The following is a 14,587-nucleotide window of genomic DNA, read 5'->3' as shown; positions in this document are numbered from 1 at the left end:
AGACAGCATAAATCTATTCATTTTTTGCCTCTTGTGCAACAACATGAGTTACATCTGTCTCTTTGCTTTGGAGAGACCTAGTTAAGGGAGATGAAAAAAAAGTAGCAGAAGAGTAATCCCGTCTTTTCCAGTTTAAAGCATGTTAACAGGAGAGATGGTTTACCCATTATGATTACAGTTTATGATCCTTGTGCTCCTAATTCTTCCAGCGTCTCCACAAGTAAAGCAAAGGATCTCAGTGAACTGATGAGTCAGCAAGCTACTGCTGTCGTCTGTCCTAGGAAGCACTGATTTTTTTTCGAATATTTGCAGTACAGGGTTGTTGTTACCCTAACTGAAATCTTTACTGAAGGTGAGAGGGTCACACAGCAAGAGCTTCTAGTTTAAACATAAAAAAAGTCAATCCAACTTTTATAGTATTTGTTTGGGTCCACCTACCCCCACCTCCCAAGAGGCCTGAGGAGAAAAACACAAAAATGACTCTTGAGAGAGAACGAATGAGAGAGAGAGAGAACGAGAACAGACACAATGGAACACAGACATAAAAAAAGAATCTTGCAGGTTTTACAAGGAAACTTGCAACAAATCTTTTTGAGGATTTTACTGGAGTCACCTGTCTTATACCTGTTTACTCCTAATAATGTTAGAGCTATAAGCCTTAAATTACAAGAGTAATTAATGATTTTGAGTGCCTAACTTGAGATAAAGTCAATTTCCAAAAGGGAGGGTGTTCAGCACTTTCTGAAAGTCAGGCCCTCAAAAGGGGTCTCAAGTTAGGCATCCAAAGAGCACTAGTCACTTTTGAAAACGGAGACCATACTGTATTTTATTGGCAGAAGAGTTTAGAAGTTTTAGTTAATACTTCAAGATTAGCATTACTAATTTTCCTGAAAAGACTATAAAAACAAAAAGACAAACAAGGCCCAAAAAGTTTTAGTAAAATGTAACCCAAAATATGACAGGGTTTTTTAATAAGTCACAGTGCAGCAAAAGAAATGCTAACGCCGTACTCTGTGATGAAGTGTAATCAAAGACTTTCCAGTTTATAAGCTGGAGAAGAGTTATGCAACAAAACGAAGCATCAGACCACAAAAAAGTTAATTGCAAATCACCAAGTTCTTGTTTAAAATGGCAGGAAATTGCCAAATATTTCCTCTATAAAAAGGTAGACGAGTATTATGACAGGTTTATCATTAACCAAGGGTAGAGGACAAAGCAGCAGGAAAAATATGTTCAGATGCATTTAAGAAATCATCTGTATAAAGGCACATCAGCCGATTCTGGAGGCAACAGAATGGGTGTGCAGGTAGGGAATATATATGAAAAATATAATCTTGAGATTTAGGTTAGAGGTGCGAGACAGTTCCCACTCAAGACTTATTTCAGATTAACACCAGCAGCTGTCTGACCCTCTGTAGGATAATGCTCACCAACCTTTGTGGTGCCTTGTGTATAGTGAAAGCACTACACAATTGCTATGATCAATGACTTCACCTTAGGGCTAGAGGTGTGAGACAGAAGCCCTCTAACCTCTTTTTAGGGCAAGGGCTAGAAAGGCTGCCTGTCTCATACCTCTAATCAGAAGTTCCCAGCAGCAGGACAGCATACAGAACACAACCTCAGGCCCTACCCCTTAAATTATACCCTTATGTGCAGCATATAACACAAATAATCACAACCAAACCCCATTAAGGGTGGATTTTTTAAAATTCATGTTTAGTGTGCACCACCATTTCTTAACATAGGTTGTTTATTTTTCAGCAGAGACTAGATTGTTAGGAGACAAACGACAAGGACTAGGAGCTGCTGAGTGCTCCCTCCTTTGGCGATATCATAACCAGACCAAGTGCAGCATCAATTCACACCCGAAACCTGAAGTGCTGCAGAATAGACTGATTAAGGTCCTGGTCTCTTGATGACAATAATTCCCTAAGGATTATGCACAGGGATAGAGAGCACTCTGTATAGAATCCAATTTCTGTACTGAGGGGATAGCAGGAGGGTAGAAATGCACAAAAAGCAATGAAAATGCAATTACAGGGTCTGCGTCACCTTAGAATTGCACTAATCAGAAAGTCCACTGATCAATCAATAGTTCTAAGTCCATTAGGAATGAAGGAAAACAAAACAAAAAAGCCGTTACAGACAGCCATGGTCTCAGAGCTAACAGAATCTGCAATGGATTCCTTCACTTCTGTATCCTCCTTCCCCCTCCCCCCACTTTTCTATGGAATCAGAAACATCAGTATCATTTCCTTCCATCCCAACCCCAAGCAAACTTCCACTAAAGAATCCTGACTCAACAGCTATACCCACTGCGACTATTAACAGTGGAGAACATGACAAGTAGCCTTGCTCCATGAAGAACAATTCTAAATTAGGAAAATAAGGAAAGTCCCCCTGCCCCAATCCTAATATTTCTAAGGAACTTAAATGCAACCAGGGCTCAACTTTATGGAAACGCAAAGTTTGGGGCAAGAGGAATATGCCATTTGGCTTTTTGAAGTAACCACACACACCCTATAGAGGTTCTGTTTACTCCTAGAACATTCAACTACAATTTTTGCCATGCATATGATAATATTATTAGTACTTTGAAACAAGTAACCGCCCATGGGAAAACGGAAGAAGAGACAAACAACAGCCCTGATTCTGCAAGCGACTGAAGCCAACGGCCTTATGATGCCACTCCACAAGCACCAGAGTCCCCATTAAAGGTAATCCAATAGCAAAATGGGTAGCAGGCAGGCAAAAACACCAAACACAATGGATAGGACACAGTAAACCAGTGGTTTTCAAACTGCAGGTTGCAACCCAGTACCAGGTCGCAGAACGTAAGGCACTGGGTCGTGGCAGCTCTGGTCAGCACTGCCAGCTGGGCTGTTAAAAGTCCTTTGGGCGGTGATGCCTGGCTAAGGCAGACTAGTCCCTACCTGCTCTGACACGGCATTGTGCCCTGGAAGCGGCCAGCAGCAGGTCCAGCTCCTCGGCGTGGAGTCACGGGGCTCCGCACACTGCCCCCGCCCCGAGCACCGGCTCCGCACTCCCACTGGCCAGAAACCCACTCCTAAACCCATCCCCAGCTCCACCCCAGAGCCTGCACCCCCAGTCCAGAGCCCTGACTGCCTCCCACAACCCGACTTGCTGCCCCAGCACTGAGCCCTCCCCAACCCAGAGCCCCCTCCTGCACCCCAAATCCCTCATCACCGGCCCCACCCCAACCCTCTGTCCCAGCCCTGAGCCCCTCCCACACGCCAAAACCCTCATCCCCAGCTCCCGTTGGGTCATGGGCATCAACAATTTTCTTCAACTGGGTCTCCAGAAAAAAAGTTTGAAAACCACTGCACTAAACCAATCATATAAGCCTACCTGAACTTGAACCAGCTATTTCTTGTTTATTCATCAAACCACAGCTGTACAGTCGAACTGCTTCCAGGCCAAAACAGCTGTCATACCACAACCACACAACTATCGACTAACATCTATCTCAAACCTCTGTGTAAGCTCAAAAGGTTGTCTCTCGCACCAACAGAAGCTGGTCCAATAAAAGACATTACCTCCCCCACCTTGTCTCTCTAATATCACAAACCTAGTCACAGTTGTGAACAAATGTATTAGAAACAGATTAACAAGCAATCATCCATGACCATGTGCGGCAGCAGCCATAAACAAGGTTCAGATAGGGCAAGTGGTCAGCAGATGGGGATATCACAGAAAGCAAAGTGATCAAAGCGATAAGTCACACTCGCAGACACAACAGAAAACTATGTTCTTTTAGAAGACTGGGTCTCCACTCAGCTTTGTTCGGCTACAAACATCCTTCCAGAGCGAATCGCAGAAATCCTGCATTACGATGTATGTGTGCCAGCAAAGGCTTTAAGCTGTCTCCAGTGCACTTGTACAGAGCCTGCAAGAGCCCACTCCTGCAAGTCAGTGGAAGTTTCACAGCAAAAGGTGTCCAGTCTCTCCTTAGTTTGGGGTGGGGGTGATTGGATTGCTCAAAAAAGAGAGTCACAGGAACCTCTAGGTTACAAGGGGAGATTCCTCCCGCAGTGCTTTCCTAAAGAGAAGAACGAAGGTAATTACCAATGAAACAAAAATCCTTCATTCCTCCCCTTCAGGGAGAGACTCCTCGGGATACACAGCAAACATGCCCTGCTCGGTCATGCCAGGTAAGCGCACAGCTGCTTTATCAGGCCTTAGTCATTTTGGGCGCATGCACTTTGTTTAATAAAGGTTAACATAAAGCCACTGCAAAGCTTCTTAGTCACAGATCCCCCCCCCACAAGCGTGCATAGACAGATCCGAAGCTAGTATTGATCAGGGCCGCGCTAGCTTGCAATAGGTATGCGCGCATCATTTTCGGTGGTAGTATATATTGCAGGATTTGTCACTCCACTTTCCTTAGGTCTACCCACTCCCAGTCAGGGACATTCCAATATGACATTACACGCTGTAGACCAGGATGTCCTACCTAGGGCTCTCTGTGGAATGAAAGTGATTAGTTTTGGAAATTTTGCATGCACTTGTGGTGTGACAATTATAAGTAACATAGGGTCCGCTATACAGGAACAATTACATTTTTAAAGGAGTCTGTCTCTTTACATTTGCATTACTTTTCAACATGTAATACACACCACTGAGCAGTCAACAAGATTCAAATTTTAAAATCTTTTAGCAAAAAGTCTTTAGCTCTGAAATGTCCTCTTTTTCATGTTAAAAGATTTGTGATTGCCTGATATATGACATTAGAAGGGCCCTAGGTGACTCAGGTGAACAGAACACCTTAATTCTCGGACAGCAGTTTTGTTTTTGTTTTTTTAATTAGCCAAAACCTTGACCTCAATGACTAACCTAATTCAATGATTTACAATCCGCCAAACTAAAAGTCTCAGCTGTGGAGAACGGATCATTTAAGATCCATCTGTCTTGGCTAGGGTGACCATATTTCCCAAAGGGAAAATGGGACACCCCCAGTCACTTGCCCAAGCTCCACCACCACACGCAAGACCGTTGCCCGGTTGCTGGAACCCTGTACCATCCCCCCACAGGCTGGAACGCTGCCTCCCCCACCAACCCTATTTCCCCCCCTGTGCAGGGCTACCATCTCCGCTCACCCCCCCTGCGCATTCCTCCACACCCCACTTTTCTGACAAAAGTGAGCATTTGTCCCATTTGCTCTTGCCAACTGATCAAGTCGGCAAGAGCAAACGGGACAAATGCCCAGTTTTGCCAAAAAGTCAGGATGGCTGGGACAGGGCTTAAAAAGGGGACTGTCGCTGCCAAAACAAGACATGTGGTCACCCTACTCTTGGCTGTAGAAATCAGGGCAACTGGATGCAACACGTAGGGGTTCCATATCTGGCCAACTGGCTGTAACACACCTGGGCGGCAAAGGAATTCAGTTTCCCACATTCCAAAGGCCTTTCTCTCCTCTCACTTTCAATAGTTTTACCCTGTTACCATTCAACTGCTTTCAGCAGAATTATTCCAGAGCCACACTGGTGTAGCTGACTTGTGAACAATGGCCCTAGCTCTCTGCATACACACATCCAATATGAAACTGCGAAAGTTCACACTTCAGAAAAATCAAACTGGCAAAACCCCTCCATATGGCTGGGCTCTGTGAATTGTTTCTTTTAATAAAATAAAATAAAAACCTGCACAAAAACAAACACTGTAAACAGCTTGCCCGAGAGACTCCAGAATCCAGGCAAACGGATTTGCTTAACTATGGGTGTTACCGAAAACCTACAACAGACATCTGGGATTTTGCATTTTAATGTTCGTATATGGTATTTTATTGTTTGTAAAGAATTCAAATCCAGATGAGGGTGGGGAAGGGTTTTCCTTTTTTGTATTTGTGATCACAAAAAAAAGTTCCTGTCAATTTCTTGAGAATAGTGTGAAATGTAGATTAAAAGCTCAGCAGGTGAACTTCTGTGACAGACTCGCATATAAACGCATACACAAAGCCAAGATTAAGTTAGCCTCTTGAGGAGGCTCATTAAAAAAAAAAGAAAATAAAAGAAGCAATCTACACAGTGCTTGAAACAGAAATTAAATGGGGGTGGAGAGCAACACAGTTCCAGTGTTCTGCCAAATATACAGCCTATCCTAAAGCAACTAGAAGTTTGAGCCGAACGGATATTTAAAGCTGTTACATGCCTTATAAACCATCTCCATGTGAACAATGAATCTTCAGGAAAATAAACAGTTTACATGCTCTTGTTTTGAAACAAAGAAGAATGAACCAGTAGGGATAGCTATAAAGATTGTTTCCAGTGAGGAGATGTGGGGAGAATAAGGGAATGGATCTCCCTTAGCTTAAATTTATTTATGTCCTTATTGTTCCCACAGAACACAATTAAAAAGGGGAGGCAACAGGCTCATATGTGAAGTGCCCTACAAGAAGGTCTTGAGAACTTCTAACTCTTCACAGTCCTTGGCACAGAGGGTGATAGGTGCAGCAGGCAGAGTGAAACACCACAGTGCCATTAGGGCAGTGGTCCCCAAAACTGTGGGATACGCCTCCCAAGGGGGGCACAGAGGAACATCTGGCGGGGCACATGGGGGCAGGAGGGCAGGTCAGCCCCCAAAAGGAGTGGGGACAGAATGTCACCCAGCTCCACTCTGCCCCAACACAGCTCCATCCCCTGCTCTGCCCCTAGCCCAGCTCTGCCATCATTCCCTCTCCACCCCCAGGCCAGCTCCGCCTTTGCCCCCCAGCTCCTCTGCTGAGCCAACTGTGCAGTGATGGAGGGGGGGAGGGGAAGAGACAGACAGATTCCATTACTGGTAAGGGGGGTGTGACAGAAGAAGTTTGGGCACCACTGCATTAGGGGCTCATCCAAGAATCTTTCCATTCACTTCAAGGGCTTTAGATCAGTGGTATTCAACCTTTTTTTCCCCCATTTGCAGACCCTAAAATAATTTCAAATGGAGGTGCGAACCCCTTTGGAAATCTTCCACATAGTCTGTAGACCCCCAGCGGTCCGCAGACCACAGGTTGAAAACTACTGATTTAGATCAAGTCCTGAGTGGAGAAAGCCAAAGTCAGACTGGCTTACTTTGCACATTCTATTAATAGTGACAATTAGGCTAAAGAACTGAGTTGATGCAAAATATAATGGTGTGAAGATTTTAAAAAGCAACTCAAGGTTTTGGGCATCTCAATTTTAGATGCTTAACTTGAGACAAATGGAAGATTGCAGATAATGTACACTTTTGGTTCACAATGGAGCTCACTTTAGTTCCAAATGTTACAAGCACAGAAGTCGTCAATCTATTCCTTTTATTGCATGTGAACAAAACATTTACTTCAAGAAATGCTTGCCCAAAAATCATTTACAAGTGTCTTTTATATACAAAGCATGGCAAACAATCACTCAAAGACAACAAAACAGCATAAACTTTAAGTGCGCTGACCCACTGGAGCTAAAAATGTCTGTCTCTTATTTACCATATCAATGCAAAAAAAAAAAACCAAACCAAACAAAACAAAAACCCAGGAATTTGCAGTCTTTGGACATTCTAGCACTCCCCATCGTTAAGGCCAGCTCAGAGCAGCAGAACAATAAAAAGAGCCAAGTGCATTGTAAATTTATGTACCATGCCTAGGTTATGGAATGTAGTGCAATAGGGCACTACGCAGTGATAAAGCTGCATTCCTTTCAAAGTTAACAGCTTTTAGCTCATGATTTGTACATGTGGGCATTTCTGAATGACCTTCAAGCTTTCCAGGACTACTGGAAGGCACAATGTTAGACAGATTTTTAATCAGATGGTAGCTGTTGTGTTTTGCGCAACAAATATCGCTTTTGCAGTCTTCTAACACTGATGCAATAGCTGGAAAGAGCAACGTTGTCAAACTTCACTGTACAGGCCCAGATTAACTCTCCAGTGGGCCTGGGGGCTCCTAGATTTTGTGGGTCCCCTGGGGGTTTCGAGTGGGCTTAGGACTGGGGTGTAGGAGAGGGTGCAGCTCCAGCTGGAGAGGTGGGCTCTGGGGTGGAGACAGGGATGGGACAGGGGGTTGGGATGCTCGGGGACCGGTGTCTGGCCCGCAGCATGGAGATTTGCCGCGGGCCGGATGGAAAGAAGCAGTGGGCCGCATCCAGCCTGCAGGGCCCCCTCTTAGCTTGAGGCCCCGGGCTGCAGCCCCTCTCACAAGGAAGGAACTGAATGTTCTGAAAGGTGAATTTCATGTCTGCACTGCAGAAGAGCTATAAAAGTAACTTTAGAATTCTGAAGTCTTACTGTGTTCAAGCAGACCCAGATGGTTCTGTCTTGAGCTTGTTCAAGTGAGAATTTCGTAGTCAAATCCTATTTCAACACTAGCCTCTCTCGAAAGCACAGGTCACATAAAAAACAAGCTACTGTTCTGATGGCCAAGATACATTATTCAGAGCAGAGAAATGAAGTGATATGATTGCTAGTGTACTGGAAATAATGCAAGAAGGTATACTATTTCATCTGAACAAATGAAATTCACTACATCACGGATTTTAAACAAACATCTCTCATTTATGAATCCTGATTTCATTACAACCCAGAGAAATGTTATCTTTTTGTGAAGATGCCTTACGAACACAATGAACTGTACTTCATTACAATAGAGCACTGTGCTAGGACAATATTACAAAGTCAACTGGTAGCTGTTTATTGTACCAAAATCATCCGCGGTTCAAAATTAATGAAAGACCAAGCACAGTGTGTGTAAACAAACCAAGATTACTATAATCAGATTACCTAAACCTCCACATCATAGCCCCAACATTTCTGAAAATCAAGTCCTAATCCAACCTAATCTGTGGGGTAACAGAAACAAAGAGACCACAGCACTGAGCAAAACTAGTATTAGGATACACTCAATGGTGGATTTAGAGTTAGTGGGGCCCTGTGCACAGCTTCATTTTCGGGAGGGGGGGTTGCAGTGGGGGGCCCTCAGGACCCAGCCAAGAAAAAGAACATTTTTTTTTCTTCATCTTCCTCCTATAAGTAATGGGAAGTAAATGAAAATAAAGTAAGGTACCTTGATTGGGGCAGTGGGATGGGGTGTGGGAGTGGGTGCAGGGGTCGGGGCTCTGAGAGGGAGTTTGGGTGCTGGGTATGGGCTCTGGGTTGGAGCAGGGGGCTGTGTGTGAGAGGGAAGCAGCATCTACCTTGGGTGGCGTGGCTCCCAAAGCGACCAGCACATCCCCCCCTCTGGCAGCGGCTCCTACGCAGGGGGCGCAAGGGGTCTCCATGCACCGCTGACTGCAGGCACTGCCCCCAGAGCTCCCATTGTCCACAGTTCCCAGCCAATGGGAGCTGTGCAGTCGGCACTCATGGCGAGGGCAGCTCATGGAGAAACACCCCCTCCCCAGGGGCCGCAGGGACACGCCGGCTGCTTCCAGGAACGGCGTGGAGGGAGGGAGGAAGGGAGGCATAGCAGGCAAGGAGCCACCTTAGCCTTGCTGCAGGCACATCTCTGCACACCCCTTGGGGGGAGAGGGGCATCAGGTCTCCATGCATTGCCCGGGGCAGGAGCAGCGCACAGAGTCGTCTCCCCCCACCCCGCCAGGGGTGCACAGAAACATGCCAGCACCCGGCCACTTCCAGGAGCAGCGTGGGGCCACCAGCCACAGCATGCAGGCAGCCTGCCTGAGCTCTGCTTCGCGCAGGCCAGGGACTCAGGGGCAGGTTGTCAGGTGAGATTTGTCCTGCATTTTGGCAGGCCCCCTGTCATTGGGGGTCCCATGACACTACACGGTTTGTTTCATGATAAATCCACTCCTGGATACACTGGGGGACGAGATCATTTTTTCGATATATTTTGAAGAAGGATAGTTTAAAAAGCGTCAAATGCCCTAAATCTTAAAAAACAAATACTAGAGAGAAAACAACCTCATTCAAAAATTATTGAAAAGGTGCAATACTTAGTAGCTGCTTCTGAAGTGCCTACAAAATACACTGAGGATTCTTCCACAGAATCCATTCTCCAAAGTGGAACATCTTCAGTAAGAACTAATTATTAAGCCTTTAAGGTTAAAGGTAACTGAGCAACCATGTAATAGGACCCTTACTATATGTTCACAATCTGGAGCTTCATTACAACAGCATTATGCTGTTCTGTATTAACTGTATGAAAAAGCAAGGAGAGTAGGATTAAATACTGAAGGTAGAGTAGGTTTAAGTACAACAGAGGCTCCTGAGCAGATGGGTGTCTGGATCAATCCATAAATCTGTCTTTATGGCAAGTTACCAGTTTGCTAACTGGGTGCCAGGGTTCACAGACCAGGTTTTTACCAGATTTGAACTTTGAGCAGTTTTCATTTCAGCACTTCACTAAACCACATCAGCAACAGGACAGGTGAAGGGTATTTTGTTTATAAACGTTTACAAGTGCCTTAAAAATAAAAGATCACAAGGAAAACCTGAGAGGACTCTATCCCTCTGCCTACATGCCCTGGTTTGCCGTTCCCAGGTCAGCCAGCATGACAGTGACTCAAGTATAGTATTAGGATGACTAACACTGAAACTGACTGAGATCCGTTGAAAGGAGCAGTAATCATAACAGAGGCAATAAAGAATACACTAATAACTGCATACTCCTCCGAGGACAAGACCGACTAAAATGGTTTAAAATGCAGAAGAAAGAAGAACAGCGATGCTAAAACATAGACTTGCTCTAAGGCTGCCGTTCACTAAAAGGATTATTACGTATGCTATTAAAGACATATATACAGCACATGGCATTAACAAATGATTGCATAAAATGTTGCATAGCTCTGAGAATTAAACTTACGGAAAAAATTATACAAGCGATAGTAATAACAACAACAGTGATTTACATTCACTAAAGAGATTGTGCATGGTATTTCCAATGATAGGGATCAGCTAAAAAAACTACCAGACCTCTCAGACTCAAAGACATAAAAATACGTTAAATTAGGGAAGCAGGAATAAGAACAATTGGAGATGCCTTTAAACAAGTCATTTTAAATTTACATAGATTATTATAAATTATTATCTTGAGAGCAAGTTAAGACTGGGGCAGTGGAATGAAGGATACAAGAGGACAGGAATGCAATAGGATTTGGTGTCCGTGTGAGAGGGGCTGGGGGTCGGATTGGGCGTGTGTAAGAATGAAATTTTGAGCGAGTTGTCTTGCCTGGGATTTTGGGGTGATGCTCTCTCTCCTGTCCAAGTGGAAGACAGAGAGATAAAGGGGATGTAAGTTGAGGTTTGCAGGAGAAATGTACTGTTTTCAGCTAAGGCTTTTGAAGCACCACTCACTGTGCAAGGAAAAGGACAGGAACTGAAGGGGGGATATAGAGTGGGTGTAGGGGTATGCAAAGTGGAATATGGGGGTGATTGTGCGCATACATGCAGGAAGGGGGGTTAAGCGTGCAGGGGACTGGGGGTCTTGTGTCTCTCTTGCCTGCGATTGAGGGTGTACGGGTTTAGCTGGGGTATAGGAGGATTAGGGATACACAGAGTAGGGTAGCTATATAGGCTACAAGGGCAAGGATAAGGCTGGGCTGAGGAGTGGAGGGTGCACAAGATGGGATGTGGGGGTGCAGAGAGGAGGTTCAATGAATGCAATGGGGTGAGCTAGAGTGCAAAGAAGAGGTGCAGTACCTGTAATAATGTGGGCAGAGGGGGTGCCTGGGCTAGGGGTGCAGAGGGCAGGTGCAGTTTATGTCATGGTGAGGGCTGTGGGTGCAGATGGATGCATGCTGTGGGGGGTACAGAGGGCAGGTGGTCTGAGCTGGAGGTGCAGAGAGCTGATGCAGTGCATGCCATGGATGTGGCAGAGGGGGCGTCTGGGTTGAGGGTGCAGAGGAGAGTGCATGCTTGCGGTGGGGTGCAGAGGTGGGTAGCCAGGCTGGGGTGCAGAGGACAGGGGCATGTACGCAGTAGGGTGAGCAGAGGATGCAGACAGGAGTAGCATATGCCGTGGGGTAGGCTGGAGATATGCCTAGGGAAGTGCAGTGAATGCCATGGGCTGGGCTGGGGGTGCCAAGGAAGGTGAAGTGTATGCTCTGGGGGTACAAAAGACAGTGCCTGGTCTGGGGGTAGAGAGAGGGGTGCAGCACATCAAGAAGGGGAGCCTGGGCTGGGGGTGAAACGCACACTGTGGAGGTGCAGAGGAGGTAGCTGGTGCTGCAGAGTACAGTGCCCCTGAGTGAGCATGCAGAGCGGGGTGCAGTGAGGGGTGCCCAGGTTGGGGGTAGAGAGGAGTCCAGCGCATGCATGGGAATACCTGGGCAGGAGGTGCAGTGCACACTGTGGGGGTGCAGAGGAGGTGCCCAGGCTCAGGGTGCAGAGAAGTGCAGTGGAAATGAAGAGAGAGGTGCCAAGGGGGGTGCAGTAAATGCTGTGGAGGTGAAGAGGGGGTGCTGGGGGTGCAAAGCAGTGCAGTGCATGCTGTGGGCTGGGATGCAGAGAGGAGTACAGTGCAAGTCAAGGGTGTGCTGAGGAGGTTCCCAGGCTGGGGGTGCAGAGAGAGATACCAAGGGGGATGCAGTGCATGCCATGAGTGTGTGTGGGGGGGGGGGCATTCCCATGCTGGGGGTGCAGTACATGCTGCAGGCTGGGCATGCAGAGAGGGATTCAGATGGAAATAAGCTGCACGCTGTGAAGGTGCAGAGGGGAGTTCCCGGGGTCTAGGCGAGTGTAGTGCATGTCCACAGGCAGGACTGGGGTGCAGAGAGTACAGCGAGGGGTTCCCGTGGTGGGGGTTCGCCGTGAGTGTGCAGAGGAGAGTTGCCGGGCTGGGGGTGCAGTGCTCACCGTGAGGCGTGCGGGGGTGGGGGTGGTTTCCCGTGCTCGGGATGCAAGGCATGCCCTCGGGCTGGGCTAGGGGTGCCGCTCACCTGGGGGCTTTAAGCGCGGCGCTCTCCCTCTTGTCCAGCACGCCGGGCACGCAACTGGTGAGCTCGGTCCAGTCGGCGTGCAGCCCGCAGCTCCAGCCGGTGGAGAAGCGCGAGAAGAGCCAGGTCTCCCGGCGGTTGGGCCGGTAGCAGGTGCACTTCTTCTGCCCGGGCCGGCAGTCGCAGGGCACCTCGAGCCGCACGTTCTGCACCAGGTGGCGGCCGAAGGTGGTGCCGCCCGTCTTCTGGATGTGCAGGAAGACGATCACGTCCTCGCCCTTCATGTCGAAGGCGAGCGCCCGCTCCAGCGCCCGCACGGGGAAGTAGTACTTCTTGACATAGTGCGGGTCCGGCGTGGGGAAGAGGTCCAGCTCCTCGGCCGGGGCGCGGCCGCTGGGCGCCCCCAGGCTCAGCCCCGGCCCCACGTACTGGTACAGGATGAGCATGAAGCACACCGAGCCGGCCACGATCAGCAAGAACTTGCTGGTCCTTTCAACCATGCTCCTGCCAGCGCGCCTCATGTGTCACCATCTCCCGGGGGTGGGCACGGTCCGGTCCCGTCCCCCCACAGCGGCTGGCACCTGGGGCAAGCCCCCCCTTCCTCCTTCCTTCCTTCTCCTTCTCCGGCGAGCGGTCCCGGGGCGCTGCGGCGCGGGGCAGAGCGAGCGCCCGGCGGGTAGCAGCCCCCTCCCCGGTCGGTGTCTTCTCTCCCCAGGGCGCGCGGCTGCCGGGGACGGGGGGACTGGCTCGAGCCCTTCCTGCCTCTAGCGCGAGCCCACCATGATCGGAGCCCAGCATGCACAGCGCCGGCGCCGCTCGCTCCGCTCCGCTCTCCGCGGCAGGCTCGCGCCGACAGCGGCAGCGCGAGGCAGAGAGAGACAGCAAAGCCCCGCAGCCCTTTCAGCTCTCAGGTTGCAAGCACCCGCCCGCAGCCTTTTTTCCTCCCTCCCCCTTCCCACTTCCCACACACCCGCTGGCTCCGCTTGTGGAGCTCTCCAGGCGCCCAGACTTTTACAGTTCTCCTCAGGGAGCAGCAGGACGGACCCCTTTGCCCCCGCCCCACCGGGTTGCCAAGGTGTAGAGCTGCTAAGCTGTGGCCATTTAAATAAGGGAGATTTCAAAGGCAGGAGGGGAAAGTTGGGGGAGGCCGTAAAGGTCTCGTGGAAACACTCTGCAATGCAACCATCCCTCCGAGGAGAGCCTTTGCATGCAGCCTTGAATATCACCTGCAACGAGAGAGGTTTGGCACAGCTGAGTTTCTATATTTCTCCTCCCTTTTTGAAACAAAATTACACAGGTGCTGCTGGAAGGGGTTGCCCTGGCTTAAAGTGGATCCATTATATACAGGGATTACAGTTCGATTGAATGGCTCCCAGCACCTCTGCAAAATTATTAGCACCGAAGGGCATTTGCATGAAAACAGAATAGATCTGCTCCTTCCCCAGGGGACGCTGTACGCCTCTTGTTCTGATGTCACACAACTGGGTGCCGCAGACTTTATTCTGATGTCTCAGTGAGGCTTATGATGTCTGTGGGTGGGAAAGAAAGAGCAAGCATGTGTGATAAACTTTATTGGGGGGGAGGGGAGATGTTTTCATTTGTGAGCCCTGTAATTTTTTAAAAAAGGGAAGAGGTGGTTGGCCTAAAAGCAAAGTCAGTGGATGTGGTATCGACAGAAAAGCATTTATAATTACAATGCTTTTGCAAAGTTATCAGCAAAGACTCCT

At 48.2% G+C, this 14,587-nt stretch overlaps 1 protein-coding gene and 1 long non-coding RNA gene across 2 annotated transcripts in view; both read right to left on the bottom strand.

Moving 5' to 3' along the window:
- The window catches only part of LOC140917389 (uncharacterized), a 90,811-nt gene extending 87,324 nt beyond the window's left edge, over window positions 1-3,487 (bottom strand). Inside the window, exon 1 of the long non-coding RNA XR_012160824.1 lies at window positions 3,370-3,487. This is a non-coding gene — a long non-coding RNA (uncharacterized lncRNA). The remainder of the gene's footprint in view (window positions 1-3,369) is intronic.
- Window positions 1-13,747, bottom strand: part of HS6ST1 (heparan sulfate 6-O-sulfotransferase 1) — a 271,253-nt gene extending 257,506 nt beyond the window's left edge. Inside the window, exon 1 of the mRNA XM_073360113.1 lies at window positions 12,864-13,747. Within this exon, the coding sequence (XP_073216214.1) occupies window positions 12,864-13,381 (518 nt within the window). The 5' untranslated portion in view covers window positions 13,382-13,747. The remainder of the gene's footprint in view (window positions 1-12,863) is intronic.
- Window positions 13,748-14,587: the final 840 nt, after the last annotated feature.

Source organism: Lepidochelys kempii, chromosome 9 (assembly GCF_965140265.1).
Source record: "Lepidochelys kempii isolate rLepKem1 chromosome 9, rLepKem1.hap2, whole genome shotgun sequence".
NCBI lineage: Eukaryota > Metazoa > Chordata > Testudines > Cheloniidae > Lepidochelys > Lepidochelys kempii.
The sequence above is the reverse complement of the archived record's forward strand: the minus strand, read 5'-3'. Positions and strand labels throughout refer to the sequence as shown.